Source organism: Salvelinus sp. IW2-2015, linkage group LG26, assembly GCF_002910315.2.
Source record: "Salvelinus sp. IW2-2015 linkage group LG26, ASM291031v2, whole genome shotgun sequence".
Taxonomy (NCBI): Eukaryota; Metazoa; Chordata; class Actinopteri; order Salmoniformes; family Salmonidae; genus Salvelinus; species Salvelinus sp. IW2-2015.
This window is the reverse complement of record NC_036866.1, coordinates 47231849-47247478: the sequence shown is the minus strand read 5'-3', so window position 1 is coordinate 47247478 and position 15630 is coordinate 47231849. Positions and strand designations below refer to the sequence as shown.

The following is a 15630-nucleotide window of genomic DNA, read 5'->3' as shown; positions in this document are numbered from 1 at the left end:
TTATGGTGACCAGTGAGCTAAGCCAGGTGGAAAGCATGGCCAGCCGTAGAAAAATGCTTATTGAAATTCTCCATTATCGTAGATTTATCGGTGGTTACAGTGTTTCCTAGCCTCAGTCCAGTGGGCAGCTGGGAGGAGGTGCTCTTATTCTCCATGGACTTGACAGTGTCCCAAAACTCTTTGGAATTAGTGCTACAAGATGCATATGTCTGTTTGAAAAAGCTAGCCTTAGCTTTCCTAACCGACTGTGAATATTGGTTCCTAAACTCACGATGACATTCACAGGTAACAATAAAAGAACAGATGAGGGCATCGTAACCTTCTGCCGTTACGATCGCCCATTCCTTGAATACAACGGGAGCCTGCAAGGAAATATAGTTGAATGGAGTGAATTACGTAAGGTCTCTTGGTGTGACCCATTTCGGGGGTTACAATCACACTAAAGCCATGTGTCCAAATCAAGAGGCTAATGGGAACATTGAGCTCCTCTCCTCCCTGATGGTAATGAGAGGCACAGCCTGTACCTCAGGAGGACAGGGTCGAACACGGATCCATGTGGGTTTGGGGGGGGCGCATTAGGGGACATTAATGGCTTTCACGCTGCATGTTCTTTCTTAGCCCTGGGCTAAGCCAAAACGTGTGCAGACTGAATGTGACTTAGCCTAAGAGACGTAGCATATTGAGAATGATCTTAGACTCAACAACAAAATAGGCTATGCCGTGAAGAAGGGATTGCTGTGTGTGTTATCACTCCAAATAGCCAGGAAGTCAACTGAGATTCCAATTCCATTTTTAATTTCAGTTTATTTCCTGAATTGACTGAATCAAAATGGAATTGACCCCAATCCTGATCCCCATATTGTCCAAGTTTACACAGTTGAATGGAGAACAGCATTGCCAGTTTACTGAAGCTAAGAGTGGCCTACTTTTCCAGCTTGACACCGTTCTCCAAGGGCTGGCCAAAAACAGCCCCCGAGAATTCCCTTCTCTGACACAGGCTTCCTACAATACCCGATCAAATTACATTCTCCCCAAAAGAAGAAGGAGTGCTGATGCATGTGTGGCTGCTTACATTGAAGGAATTAAWTAGAAAAAAAACATCTGAATGTCCAAGGACTTAGTCTTTCTTTTCCTATAATACATAGCTTATCAATTCAACCTCTATCAAACATGTTGACAGATTTTTACTTCAAGATCAAAACGCACACAAAAAAGTCATTGGACAGGGAGCCGAACCAAATCAAGCTTTATTTATACAGCACATTTCAGACATGAAATGCAACGCAATGTGCTTTAAAGTAAAAAATAAATATTAAATAATATTAAAGATAAAACAAAAAGAATGGCAAACTGAACTATTAATGAGCACCCTAAGGAAAAGAAAATCTAAAAAGAGGTTTTAAGTWATTTTTTTWAATATGTTCACAGTTTCAGCCCCCCTCAAGTTCTATGGCAGGTTATTCCAGAAGCTGAGGGCATAATAACTAAAAGCTGCCTCTCCATGCCTCTTGGGCCTAGGCTTTGGGATAGTTAAAAGGCCAGTGGCAGAGGACCTGAGGGACCTACTGGGTACATAACTCAAAAACATGTCTGACATGTGTTGGAGTGCACAATCGTGAATCTCTGCCAATGCAGAGACCTTCAAACCAGTGAAGTATGTGTTCACTCCGTCTGGCCTTGGTCAGTACCCGTGCTGCAGCATTCTGTATGTTCTGCAGTTGAACAATGGCTTTCTTGGGTAGACCAGACAGGAGAGCATTACAGTAGTCAAGCGTGCTTGTAATAAAAGCATGGATGAGTCTCTGTATCAGCCCGAGAGAGAAATGGCCGCACCTTGGCAATGTTCCTCAGGTGGTAAAAAGCTATTTTGATCACATTCCTAATGTGTGATTCGAAATATAGTTCAGAATCTAAAATAACACCTAGATTTTATACCTGGTGTTTTATCTTTATTGCCTGTGAAGTAAAAAGTGTGGCTAGATTATCACTCTGTGCTTTGGCTCCAACAACAACTAACACCTACAGTATGCATGTAACACCCAGGCCATTGATGACAATCTTGAAGAGGGAGAGAATCTTTTGTAGAACTGTCTTCCATTTTGGGGAACATGCCCTTCAAAGTGAGTACCTACATGCTCCCTGTGTGCATCGTAACTCATCCACAGCAGAGCAGGCATTAAGTCAAGCAGCACTAACTGTAGGGCAGAAATAAACTCCGCTAGAATGTGTCTGCACTGAAAAAAAGTGTAGTAGTTCAAGCATGAGAGAATACATTGTGAGAATAACAGAACTGTGAGCAGAACTGTTGTCCCAAGTACAACAAACAGTAGTAATGGGATGAAACCCATCCCCATATGCGTGTGTCTTTTTCGATTCCCAGTTCAAAGGTCAGTCTAGCGTCAATAAAAGCATCTCTTGGGAGTGTCCCAGTCGCTATACGTTCGAGATGTCCACGATGAGTATGACGTGTCTCCTCTAATGCCCAGGAAGCTCCGATTCAAAACTACCATTAGACAGCTCTGCAAGCATCATGTCAAAACACGTTTGTTGCTCAAATGTGGAGTTTCGCCGAGCAACTGTCTTAATTTACTCCGGTTATGGCCGATGCGTACTTCCAAAAGAGGTCTAAATAAAACTGTTACAAGCAACCAAATAACAGCATCTTCAGCACCTCCAATGTTTTGAGCTGTTGTAGACTTCTGACCTGTGTGACAGTAATGAGTGATTTACATTGAGGAGCAAAATAGGCATTTTTTTGGTTGCTTGTACATTTTTATTTAGACCTTTTTTGGAAGTACATAACGGACGTAAATGAAGATTGTTGCTCAGCAAAACGCCATAATGAGTAATAAGTATTTTGACATAACGCTTGCAGAGCTGTCTAATGGGACTTGGAATGGGCGTTAGACAGGAGACACATCATACGCATCTTCGACATCCTGAACACACAGATTCTGGGGTTACTGAACACCAGAGATCTGAAGTGATAATGAAAACGGTCCATACTCCCAGAGTGATCTTAAAAATCGCCAGGTAACTTAGACGATAGATGAAGTGATAGCAGTGCATTCATGACTGCTGATGAAGAGGATAACATCACATGCATTGATTGACATTAATGGTTGACTTATTGCCTGGGGAGAGTGACCTGCGCACTGAGCAGTCTCACAAGTTGTGCCTGTTCTAAAGTTGCCCCATTGTGGGGCAGGTAATAATTGTTTACTGACAAACAAAWTGCAAATAWTTCCAGTAGTCTGGTCCAGAACTGGCACCAGGATAAGGGGGCAGTGGAAAGGGGACAAACATTTTCAGGGTTCTTACATTCGAATGACATTGGATTCTGCATATGTCAAGCTATACCACAAACATAAAAGTTCAAATGCCGAGACTCAGAGTGCTTTTGAAGTGACAGGTTGGCGCGAAATCTGTAGCCTATCTCCACTGTGCTGTATCAGCGTMAAATAGGGTCCTTCTARCAGTCGTAAGGAGAAAGATTCAGCAGGAGGCAGATGTGTAAACGAGTGTTGGATTTATTTACACAGAGCTGGTGTTTAAATATCACCATCATTTTTGAAAGTATGTGAACACCCCTTCAAATGAGTGGATTTGGCCATTTCAGCCACACCCGTTGCTGACARGGGTATAAAATCGAGCACACAGCCATGCAATCTCCACAGACAMACATTGGCAGTAGAATGGCCTTACTGAAAAGCTCAGTGACTTTCAACGTGGCACCGTCATAGGATGCCACCTTTCCAACAARTCAGTTCATCCAAMTTTCTGCCCTGCTAAAGCTGCCCCGGTCAACTGTAAGTGCTGTTATTGTGAAAGGGAAACGTCTAGGAGCAACAACGGCTCAGCTGTGAAGTGGTAGGCCACAGAACAGGACAGCTGAAGCTCGTAGTGCCCTGTGCACAAAGTGAGGTCTATATAGAAATTAATGGTTTGTMGAGATTGGTGTGGAAGAACTTCACTGGCCTGCACAGAGCRCTGACCTCAACCCCATCGAACAACTTTGGGATGAATTGGCACGCCGACTGCTAGCCAGGCCTAATCTCCCAACAYCAGTGCCCGACCTCACTAATGATCTTGTGGCTGAATGGAAGCAAGTCCCTGCAGCTATGTTCCAACATCTAGCGGAAAGCCTTCCCAGAAGAGTGGAGGCTGTTGTAGCAGCAAGGGGGGGTACCAACTCCATATTAATGCCCATGATTTTGGAATGAGATGTTGAACGAGCATGACTTTTGGTCATGCAGTATATATATATACACACACAAGGTTCTGACTTAAGAATGTCAGCCTTCAAAAGAAAAAGCCTTTCATTAGGCAAAACCTGTCTTAACCAATAAGCACAGGTGGGGTGGCTCAGATACAGCCTCCCTTTGAGTTACCCAAAGGTGAACTAACTAGAACATCCCCAAACACTTAAATACATTTGGCAACACCTATTCTTGGCACGCAGGCCAGGTATATGTATGCATGCTACAGTGCGTGCATTCACACGTTAAACATGGAAAAACCAGACACATGCTCCCCAAACAAAGACTACGAAGAAATTGACAGTAAACTGGTAAATGCAATTAAAATTAACCAAAAGTTCATCACAATTGTTGCGAAGTTCTGAGCTCTCCCCCAAAAAAATCCAATCTGAGAATGAAAATAGTAGGAATGTATTATATTTAATGAATGATCAAAACGACCATAACCCAACAATTRACACAATTAAACAAATAGTGCGCACGGATTGGAGCGAGTTCGAAACGTGGAGAGAGACGTGCCTATAGCGCATCTTCGCCACACAACCCTACCCTTATTCTGATCGACATTTTAAATTGTTTGAGACAACTTCCTCACACATACGCAGTAACCTCATACATTGTCAGCACGTCATTACGGTGAGTACGGTTCAGTATTTCTAACCATCCCCTTTAAAACTCACACCTCCCAAACTAATGGACATGTGACAGCAAGSCAGAATGGCACATTCCAAATGAGCACTGGGTATCATCGTCATACATATTGACCAACGTGGTAGGTTCATTTGGTGAATGTAGATTGGTGGAGCAAATAAAAGGAACATCATAGCAGTTTCCCCAAGGCAGATGAAGACGTTGCCCAGGTCCTAAACACTGTCCACTAACCTTTTGACGATGCGGGGGCATAAACGTCCCCGCATGGGCCTTTGTTGAAGCAGGTAAGGGAGCATTCTCTGCCAAATGACGCACAGTGGACACGGGTTGTCTCCAGACCCCCCCAGCAATGACAAATTCCATGCCACACCCAGGAACATTTTGCGGTACAGTTATTTTCTCTCCAAGCCCGGGGAAAGGGTCAGAGCACACAGCTCGGTGGATAATCAATTCAGTGTCAGTCAGTAACTAGGTTTCCATCCAATTGGCCACAGATTTTCATGCGAATATTCAAAAATCTCCATAAAAATCAGTGTGATGACGTAGTGCACAAAATGTACTTTTTTTCTTACGTTTTTACGTACCTAATATAAAGTTGTGTTTCCATTACATTTTCWACTCTACTGATAGTTTGTCACAAAAACTGTTGCGTTAAAATACCGACCAGCTCAATTCAGTCTTATGTAGCGAAAAAACATTTTTTATTTTTTATATTGGATAAAAGTATATCATACACTACAGTTGAGGAACAATGGGAAAGTAATTCTGCTTTGAAAGTTGATACAGATAGATTTTTTTTGAGCCAACCTGTCAATCATTTGACCTTTTATTATATAGGGACAAACTAAAACTGAGGGTGCTAAGCCACCTTCAGCCCCCTCTTGAAGCCGGGTACAGCCTGGTCTTTTCCCTGCATGTAGGTGAAATTAGCCACTTAAAATGTTCGGTCCAAGTGATCATAATCTTCTGGCAAYCCAAAAAATACCCCCGACTTGCCCAATAGGCAAGTCCCTTTCGTGCACAGGAGGCTGCTAAAGGAATTACGGCTCATAATAATGGCCGGAACGGAACCAATGGAATGGCATCAAACACCTGGAAACCATGCGTGTGATGTATTTGATACCATTCCACTCATCAAGCCCGTTCTCCCCAATTAAGGTCCCACTAACCTCCTGTGCTTTCGTGGTATCATAAATGAAATACAGCATAGACATGATCATAAATCAGCACCAGGACAAGTATTAGAATCTTCTGCATATATCCAATGTTATCCAGTCTGACCAGACACCAGAATTTATGTTCTCATCAGCAGCWGACAATCCAATTCTCCTGACCATTTTGACTACAGAGTCCTGTCAATGCATTTAATAAACAGGTGCAGCCATATTTCGGCTTATAGACTCAATTTGATGTACATGAATAAAGAAAACCTCAAGAGAATCTATTCTGTAATCCAGGTGCATTGAGTTGGGGCAAGCGCCATAACCTACCAGAACTAATCTCAGACCAAAATAACCTTCCATTCTATGAGARATAAATTCGAGACAATGTCGTATTATATAGGGTCGTGTCCGATTATCCACCAAACACCTGCCACCATAGAATAGACCAATTATTGACAGTTTTCGCACGTGCTGTCGAATTGTTGCACCCAGAAAGTAACTTTCGATTTCATAAACATTTGTAGGAAATCATAAAGCATAATTAACATTTGTAAAAAATATTTTAAAAATACCGGTAGGTATTAGCCATATTGTCTATATGTCGTTGACAACAKTGGAAATCCGACTAGTTCATCTAATGTGCAACAGAACACGATGACAATTGCATTTCCGCTACGGTTACATTGTATTATTGTCTTSTCTGTCAAGTAAACTGAGTCGACGACAAAGTTTAAGTGTAACACCCTAGGTTCTAGAACGGAGTAGGATAAACCACATTACTCACGTTCCAAGGACTTCTTTGAACTCGAATACAAGCTTGATATCATCGACATTCTTCTTCCAAGATCCATCCCCGCCCGACTCGCCGTTCTCCCTCGCCATGTCGCCGCCAGGGAAGACCGAAGTGATTAGATTAGACACCGTTTTTCACCTCCTTGTGCTGACTCAGTGAGGAAATATGGTCCCGTCTCGTGGCGACTAAARTCGGAATGAAATAGAGTTTCTTCCTGAGTGTCGCCCAATACTACCTTGCATCGCTCAGCCAATCCATACAACCCGCTGCGCCGCCAATGCAAAAGGTCTCCTACAGTAGCCCTACCACCAATCACACGTAGCAGCCTACCTGCAGGTTATCAGACTAGCCTAATCTCTTTGATGTAATTGAACGGGAGCTTCCTCGTTATTCTGTCTCCTTTTGGTTCGGAACAATTCATTCTACCTCTTCAGATTCTGTTTAGGCTATGCGACTTGATAGAAAGATGACTCCGGTTGGCGGAGTTGATCGGTTAGTGTGTGTGTGTGTGTGTATATATCTGAAATGAACCGCTATTCTAGTGAGTCACGCTGCCTGCTGACCGCCCCCTTTGTTGTTATACCAATAAGGGGGAGTGGGAGGCTGCTATACCAATAAGGGGGAGTGGGAGGCTGCTTTCCTCTATTGTCCATGTAGCCGGCAGAGTGCGTGGGGATGAGGATAGGTAGGCTACGAGTGGTGTTCGCATTTCACCAAATCCATGACCCACTGACTTGCCTAGTTAAATAAAAGATTAAATAAAACATATTCAAAAAATTGTAGTACGTAATGGCTATAGTTGACAAGCAAGTGGGCTTTTCCATGAATACAACTATGGTGACAGGGAACTATGTCAAGTCCTTCTAACAACATGATTACTCTGATCCCCTGGCATTGCCTTGTGCCCTTATAGGCCTGATCCAACCTACATGGCCTCAACCAAGCCAAAAGGTGTGTAACAGTTTTCTGCATGTACAGTATATGCACGTGCCTGGTCTATGTTATCACATTCAGCAGTCCTCCTTCTCTACTATATCATTTTGAGACAGATACTTTTTATTTCCCCAAAGCAAAAGGGACATCGCCATTGCTGTTAGCCGAGATGATTATATAGAAAACCAATTCAAATCGGTTAATTCAAGTGTCAGAGATTCTGAAGGAAGTGCAATTGGTCTTCTGCTCATTACAATGTGTTAATGAGATGGTGGAGCCTCACCGGTCTGTCTCCCTGGACAGACTGGTTCATCTCGGAGCAGATCACAAATCAACCCTAATGTAGCATCCTTAAGCTTTGGGCCTGACCCACCATCCTGACTGCTGCACACAGTTTAATAGCCAAACAGAGAGATCAGGGTGGTCGAACAAGGCTACCTTGTCCCTGTCCAAAACACGACCTCTAGCCCCTAAGCCAGGGTTTTGCATATGCACAAAAAGCTTATTTCTCTCAATTTGTGCACAAATGTATTTACATCCCTGTTAGTGAGCGTTTCTCCTTTGCCAAGATAATCCATCCACCTGACATGTGTGGCATATCAAGAAGCTGATTAAACAGCATGATCAGGTGTACCTTGTGCTGGGGACAAMGGCCAAGCTAAAATGTGCAGTTTTGTCATAACACAATGCCACAGATGTCTTAAGTTGAGGGAGTGTGCAATTGGCATGCCGACTGCAGGAATGTCCAGCAGAGCYGTTGCCAGAAAATGTCATGTTCATTTCTAGGGATGCACGATATAACGGAATCGGCTGATATTAGCTAAAAATGGCAATATCGGCTCTATGTCTAGTTTAACGCCGACGTTCAAAACCGATGTCACGGCTGACGTGCATACCTGTATAACGTCGGTAGATGACGTAATGACGGCACGAAAAACACAGCGCTGCACGTGCAAAACACAGCATTCCTAACCTAGCCCACAATGTCTGCTGTGTGGATATATTTAGGTTTCAAAAGGAAGATAATGAAAAGGCCATATGCGAAGTTATTCTGCTATTATTTCCAGAGGGGAGAAAGTTAAATCTTTCAATACCACAAACCTAATTACTCATTTGAAAGTGCATCACCCCCAGACGTTCAGCGACTACTTAGAACAAAAGCAGAAAAAAACTAAACGCACACTTCCAACAACTAAACAAGTACAAGTCGAGTAGTCATTTGAAAGACAAATACAATTTCAGCGAGACACCTCAACGGCGAAATCCATTAACGCCAAGATAATGGAATTCATTGCCCTTGACAATCAACTGTTCTCTGTCGTGGATGATGTTGGCTTTCGCTGACTGGTCGAGTACCGCAAGCCCTGGTACACACTACCAAGTAGGCTCCATTTTTCAGATGTTACCCTACAGGAGTTACACAGTATAGTTGAAACGCACATCCTTGAGCTACTTGCTATGRGAGTCACTGMCATTAGCTTCACGACTGACATTTGGACCAGCGATGTCAGCCCCATGAGCATGCAGAGTCTGACAGCACAGTGGGTCGATGAGGATTTCGTACTGAGGAACGCTGTATTGCATGCTCAAGAATGTGCTGGTTCTCATACCGCTGCTGCCATTTCAATGGCATTTGAGAACATGTTTGAAACTAGGAAAATCTCCAAGAACAAAGTACACGCTGTGCTACGTGATAATGCACGTAACATGACAAAGGCTTTGGAAGATTGCGGAGTCGGCAATTTGCCATGCATGGCACACACGCTGCAAATGGCTGTGAACKAAGGTGTTTTGGCCCCAACGCAGCATATCTGAGACAGTGGCAACAGGTAAGGAAGATAGTGGGTCATTTTAAACACTCACCCCTAGCTTACAGCCGCCTGCAAGCAACACAGGAGCAGCTTGGAGTGAAAACGAAAAGGCGTAAGCAAGACGTTTCCACCAGATAGAACAGTACTTTTTACATGACGTAGAGCCTGCTGGAACAAAAACGAGTGCTTGGCGTGTACGCAGCCGACTAGGAGTTACCTGCAACAATCAGTACAAACCAGTGGACTCTCATTGAAAACATTAACACGCCCCTAGCTCCAACTGACTCGAGAARTAACCTCATCAACTGCGTCTGCAGCAGACGTGATACCCTCCGTCAAGACATTGAAACGCCCGCTCAACAAAACTGCCGACACAGACCGTGTGGTTAAAACTTGGAAAATAACTCCACTAGAGGATGTGAACAAGCGATTCGTTGRCAGTCTCTCTGAGCCTCTTTACAGTGTCGCCATCATGCTCGATGCCAGGTACAAGGACCACTACTTCGATGCAGACAAGAAACAGGGTTTACGTGAAACGTTAGACACAGCTGGACAAGATGGAAAACGGACACACTGACAGTGCACAACGAGGAAGAAAGGCCACGGACAGACAGAGCTGAAACTTCACTGCTTGACATGTATGATGATATCCTGGTTGAGAAAGAACAACGAATCAGCACAGCAAGTAAGTGAAAGAAATAGGTTGATTATGTTTTACTGGTAATGGGGACATACATAAATGCCAACAAAATAACTTTTTGGTCAGTGTATGTACAGAAGTCGGAAGTTTACATACACTTAGGTTGGAGTCATTTAAACTCATTTTTCAACCACTCCACAAATTTCTTGTTAACAAACTATAGTTTTGGCAAGTCGGTTAGGACATCTACTTTGTGCATGACAAAAGTAATTTTTCCAACAATTGTTTACAGACAGATTATTTCACTGTATGAAACACTGTGAAACTATCCCAGTTCTTCCACGGACTACATACTGTTAGGTTCTAAATATCAGAGTAAGAAATTGACAGACACTATGAAAGCTCCAACCAAGTTTATTCACCCATTGGGTCAATACAGCTGCATAAGACAAAAACAATTTCCACCAGTGGTAATAAACTCAGCAAAAAAAGAAACGTCCCTTTTTCAGGACCCTGTCTTTCAAAGTTAATTTGTAAAAATCAAAGGGTTTAAACACTGCTTGTTGTTCATTGCTTGTTCAATGAATCATAAACAATTAATGAACATGCACCTGTGGAACGGTCGTTAAGACACTAACAGCTTAGACGGTAGGCAATTAAGGTCAGTTATGAAAACTTAGGACACTAAAGAGGCCTTTCTACTGACTCTGAAAAACACCAAAAGAAAGATTCCCAGGGTCCCTGCTCATCTGCGTGAACGTGCCTTATGACTCCTTGCAGCATGCCTGAGGACTGCAGATGTGGCCAGGGCAATAAATTGCAATGTCCGTACTGTGAGACGCCTAAGACAGCGCTACAGGGAGACAGGACGGACAGCTGATCGTCCTCGCAGTGGTAGACCACGTGTAACAACACCTGCAGAGGATCGGTACATCCGAACATCACATCTGCGGGACAAGTACAGGATGGCAACTGCCCGAGTTACACCAGGAACGCACAATCCCTCCATCAGTGCTCAGACTGTCCGCAATAGTCTGAGAGAGGCTGGACTGAGGGCTTATAGGCATGTTGTAAGGCAGGTCCTCACCAGCAACAATGTCGCCTATGGGCACAAACCCACAGTCGCTGGACCAGACAGGACTGGCAAAAAGTGCTCTTCACTGACGAGTCGCGGTTTTGTCTCAGCAGGGGTGATGGTCGGATTTGCGTTTATCGTCAAAGGAATGAGCATTACACCGAGGCCTGTACTCTGGAGCGGGATCGATTTGGAGGTGGAGGGTCCGTCATGGTCTAGGGCAGTGTGTCACAGCATCATCGGACTGAGCTTGTTGTCATTGCAGGCAATCTCAACGCTGTGCGTTACAGGGAAGACATCCTCCTCCCTTATGTGGTACCCTTCCTGCAGGCTCATCCTGACATGATCCTCCAGCATGACAATGCCACCAGCCATACTGCTCATTCTGTGCATGATTTCCTGCAAGACAGGAATGTCAGTGTTCTGCCATGGCCAGCGAAGAGCCCGGATCTCAATCCTATTGAGCACGTCTGTGTTGGATCAGAGGGTGAGGGCTAGGGCCATTCCCCCAAGAAATGTGTTGGAACTTGCAGGTGCCTTGGTGGAAGAGTKGGGTAACATCTCACAGCAAGAACTGGCAAATCTGGTGCAGTCCATGAGAAGGAGATGCACTGCAGTACTAGTGCAGCTGGTGGCCACACCAGATACTGACTGTTACTTTTGATTTTGACCCCCCCTTTGTTCAGGGACACATTATTCCATTTCTGTTAGTCACATGTTTGTGGAACTTACTCAGTTTGTGTTTCAGTTGTTGAATCTTATGTTCATACAAATATTTACACATTAAGTTTGCTGAAAATAAAACGCATTTGACAGTGAGAACTTTTTTGTTGTTGCTGAGTTTATATATCTACTCCTCTCTAAACATTACATCGTTATTGCTAGGCAGGAAGTTAAGTAATACGGACAATAAACTGTTCCTTCTCCCTTAATGTGACCTGACCTCGACCCCCGTTTCCTCACTAATCCACAGCTCTCCACCCTTATCGGTGCCTGCCAACATGTGATCGTCCTCCCTGCACTCAGTACATTCCAAGCTTAATTGCTTCTACCATTTAAATTCCTCCTACAGATACCCATTAACTTCTGGTGTATAAACCAGACTATGGCACTCCTCATGTCTCTAGTCTAAAGATTAACCATATTTAAAGTTTAGAAATCCAAACCCATCAATACTCAGACATGTCATCCATTGAGCATGTTTGGGATGCTCTGGGTTGACAGCATGTTCCAGGTCCCACCAATATCCAGAAACTTCACAAAGCCATTGAAGAGGAGTGGGACAACATTCCACAGATCACAATCAACAGCCTGACCAACTCTATGCAAAGGAGATGTCGCAATGCATGAGGCAACTCAGTAAAATCTTTGAAATTGTTGCGCTTATATTTTTGTTCGGTTTATATGAAAAGGAGACGCGCTATGCAGGTGTGAATGGCTTTAAAGTCAAACAAAAAGGTGAAAATATAGTTCATTTATTTGAGAAGATTGAGTGTTGCCATTTCATTATACTGTCGTACAATGCATTCAGAAAGTATTCAAACCCCTTGACTTTCCACACTTTGCTACGTTATAGAAATAAATATTACCCTCATCAATCTATACACAATATGCCATAATGACAAAACAAAAACAAGTTGACATTTTTGCAAATGTATAAAAATAAAAATAAACTGATGACATTTATATATGGACAATTCCTTCGACCTCATGGCTTGGTTTTTGCTCTGACATGCACTCAACTGTGGGACCTTATATAGACAGGTGTGTGCCTTTCCAAATCATGTCCAATCAATTGAATTTACCACAGGTGGACTCCAAATCAAGTTGTAGAAACATATCAAGGATGATCAATGGAAACAGGATGCACCTGAGCTCAATTTCAAGTCTCACAGCAAAGGGTCTGAATACTTAAAGAAATTAGGTATTTCTGCAAACATTTCTCGCTCTGTCATTATGGGGTATTTTGTGCAGATTAATGGCATTTAAAAAAAAATCCATTAAAATGTGGAAAATGTCAAAGGGGTCTAAATATTTTCCAAATGCACTGTACGGTAGCCCTTTTCTTGAACAACAATATGAGCATACAGAGCAATAGCATTGGTTTCTTACCACGTTATTTTGTTAATTACAACTCAAATCCAGTGGTAGTCAGCTTCCACATATTTTTGAAATCGTACCTGCAGCAGTAAAAGACAGAATTCACAACAAACGCAACCTTTTGAAATGAAAACAAATGTTTTAACACCAAACCAATATAACTACCAAGTTACTTTGTCGAGAAATGGTAACCCTTACTTTTCATCAGAAATATGAAATAGTTGTGGTGCTAATGGCGCAGTAGTTGTTCAGAAATATTAGTCGTGTCGTTTTTCCTTTCAAAATCTAAAAACAAAATTAGAAGCTTTGAATTTCTACACAAACAAAAATAACCAAAATAATACTTCCAACATTTGAACAATATTTGGACTGATGTTGAGGATGACATTTAAAACAGTAAAAACTATAGCACCTCATGAAGAGAACACTAAAGAATTCCTCAGCCCCCAACCTGAGCCAATCTTCTACTTTGAAGAAAAAAAGATGATAAACTAGATGATAGGTCATTGAAATGAAATCATAATACTCTGATGTGTGGCTACATATGAGCAACTGAAAGTGCCTTCATAATACGATAACGTTATAAACTTAGTGTCTAAGGCAGGGGTGTCAAACTCATTTTGTGCCGGGGTCCGCATTTGGTCCTCAATGAGGTCTGTAGGGCCGCACTGAAAATGTATTACATTCAGCGATGTAGTGRTAACAATTTTTATTTTTTATTATTATTTTATTTTTTAAATTGGTGGGTAAACTCTGTTCGCCAGTCACGGTGAAGAAAGTAAGGCTCCCAACACTTTCAATGCATTTTTCCGCAAAAGTTGGGTATGCCGATAATCATTTCTACAGTTTCGATTTGGTTTTAGTCATTTGAAAGAATATTGAGTTCGTCTTCATTCCCCCCCAAAATGATATATATGATTTAGTATTTTTTTTTGTATTTTGTATTCTTTTACTCAAACCACCCGTGGACCGTATGTTTGACACCCCTGGCCTTGATTTAAACGTAACCATATTTTGGTTGCGCTCTCTCTCAGTACCCTGATAAGGCCCCATATCTACACTGAAGAAAAATACAAAAGCAACATGTAAAGTATTGGTCCCATTTTTCATGAGCTGAAATAAAAGACCCCTGAAATTTTCCATATGCACAAAAAGCTTATTTCTCTCAAATGTTGTGCACAAATATGTTTACATCCCTGTTAGTGAGTGTTTCTCCTTTGACAAGATATTCCACACCTGTCAGTGGGATGGATTATCAAGACGCTGATTAAACAGCATGATTATTACACAAATGCACCTTGTGCTGGGGACAATAAAAAGGCCACTCTAAAATGTGCAGTTGTGTCACACAACACAATGCCACAGATGTATCAAGTTGAGGGAGTGTGCAATTGGCATGCTATCTGCAGGAATGTCCATCAGAGCTGTTGCCAGAATTGAGTGTTAATTTCTCTACCATAACCATACGTCGTTATAGAGAATTTGGCATTACGTCCAACCTGCCTCACAACCACTTGTATGGTGTCGTGTGGGAGAGCGGTTTGCTGATGTGAACAAAGTGCCCCATGGTGGCTGTGGTGTTTTGGTATGGGCAGGCATAAGCTACGGACAACAAACACAATTGCATTTTATCGATGGCAATTCGAATGCAGAGATGGTGACGAGATCCTGAGGCCCATTGTTGTGCAATTCATCTGCCGCCATCACCTCATGTTTCAGCATGATAATGCACAGCCCCATGTCTCAAGGATCTGTGCACAATTCCTGGAAGCTGAAAATGTCCCAGTTCTTCCATGACCTGCACACTCAGACATGTCAGCCATTGAGCATGTTTGGGATGCTCTAGATTGACGTGTATACCAGTGTGTTCCAGTTCCCGCCAATATCCAGCAACTTCGCACAGCCATTGAAGAGGAGTGGGACAACATTCCACAGGCCTGATCAACTCTATGTGAAGGAGATGTCGCGCTGCATGAGGCACATGGAGGTCACAACAGATAATGACTGGTATTCTGTCCCATGCCCCTACATTTTCTATTTTAAGGTATTTGTGACCAACAGCTGCATATCGTATTCCCAGTCATGTGAAATCCATAGATTAGGGACTAATATGAACTGTAACTCAGTAAAATCTTTGAAATTCTTGCATGTTGCGTTTATATTTTTGTTTCAGTATAGTAAATTGAATGTAATCATATTGCATGT

At 42.6% G+C, this 15630-nt stretch overlaps 1 protein-coding gene across 1 annotated transcript in view; it reads right to left on the bottom strand.

Moving 5' to 3' along the window:
* Positions 1-7420, bottom strand: part of LOC111952827 (calcium/calmodulin-dependent protein kinase type 1D-like) — a 50448-nt gene extending 43028 nt beyond the window's left edge. Inside the window, exon 1 of the mRNA XM_023971750.2 lies at positions 6858-7420. Within this exon, the coding sequence (XP_023827518.1) occupies positions 6858-6955 (98 nt within the window). The 5' untranslated portion in view covers positions 6956-7420. The remainder of the gene's footprint in view (positions 1-6857) is intronic.
* Positions 7421-15630: the final 8210 nt, after the last annotated feature.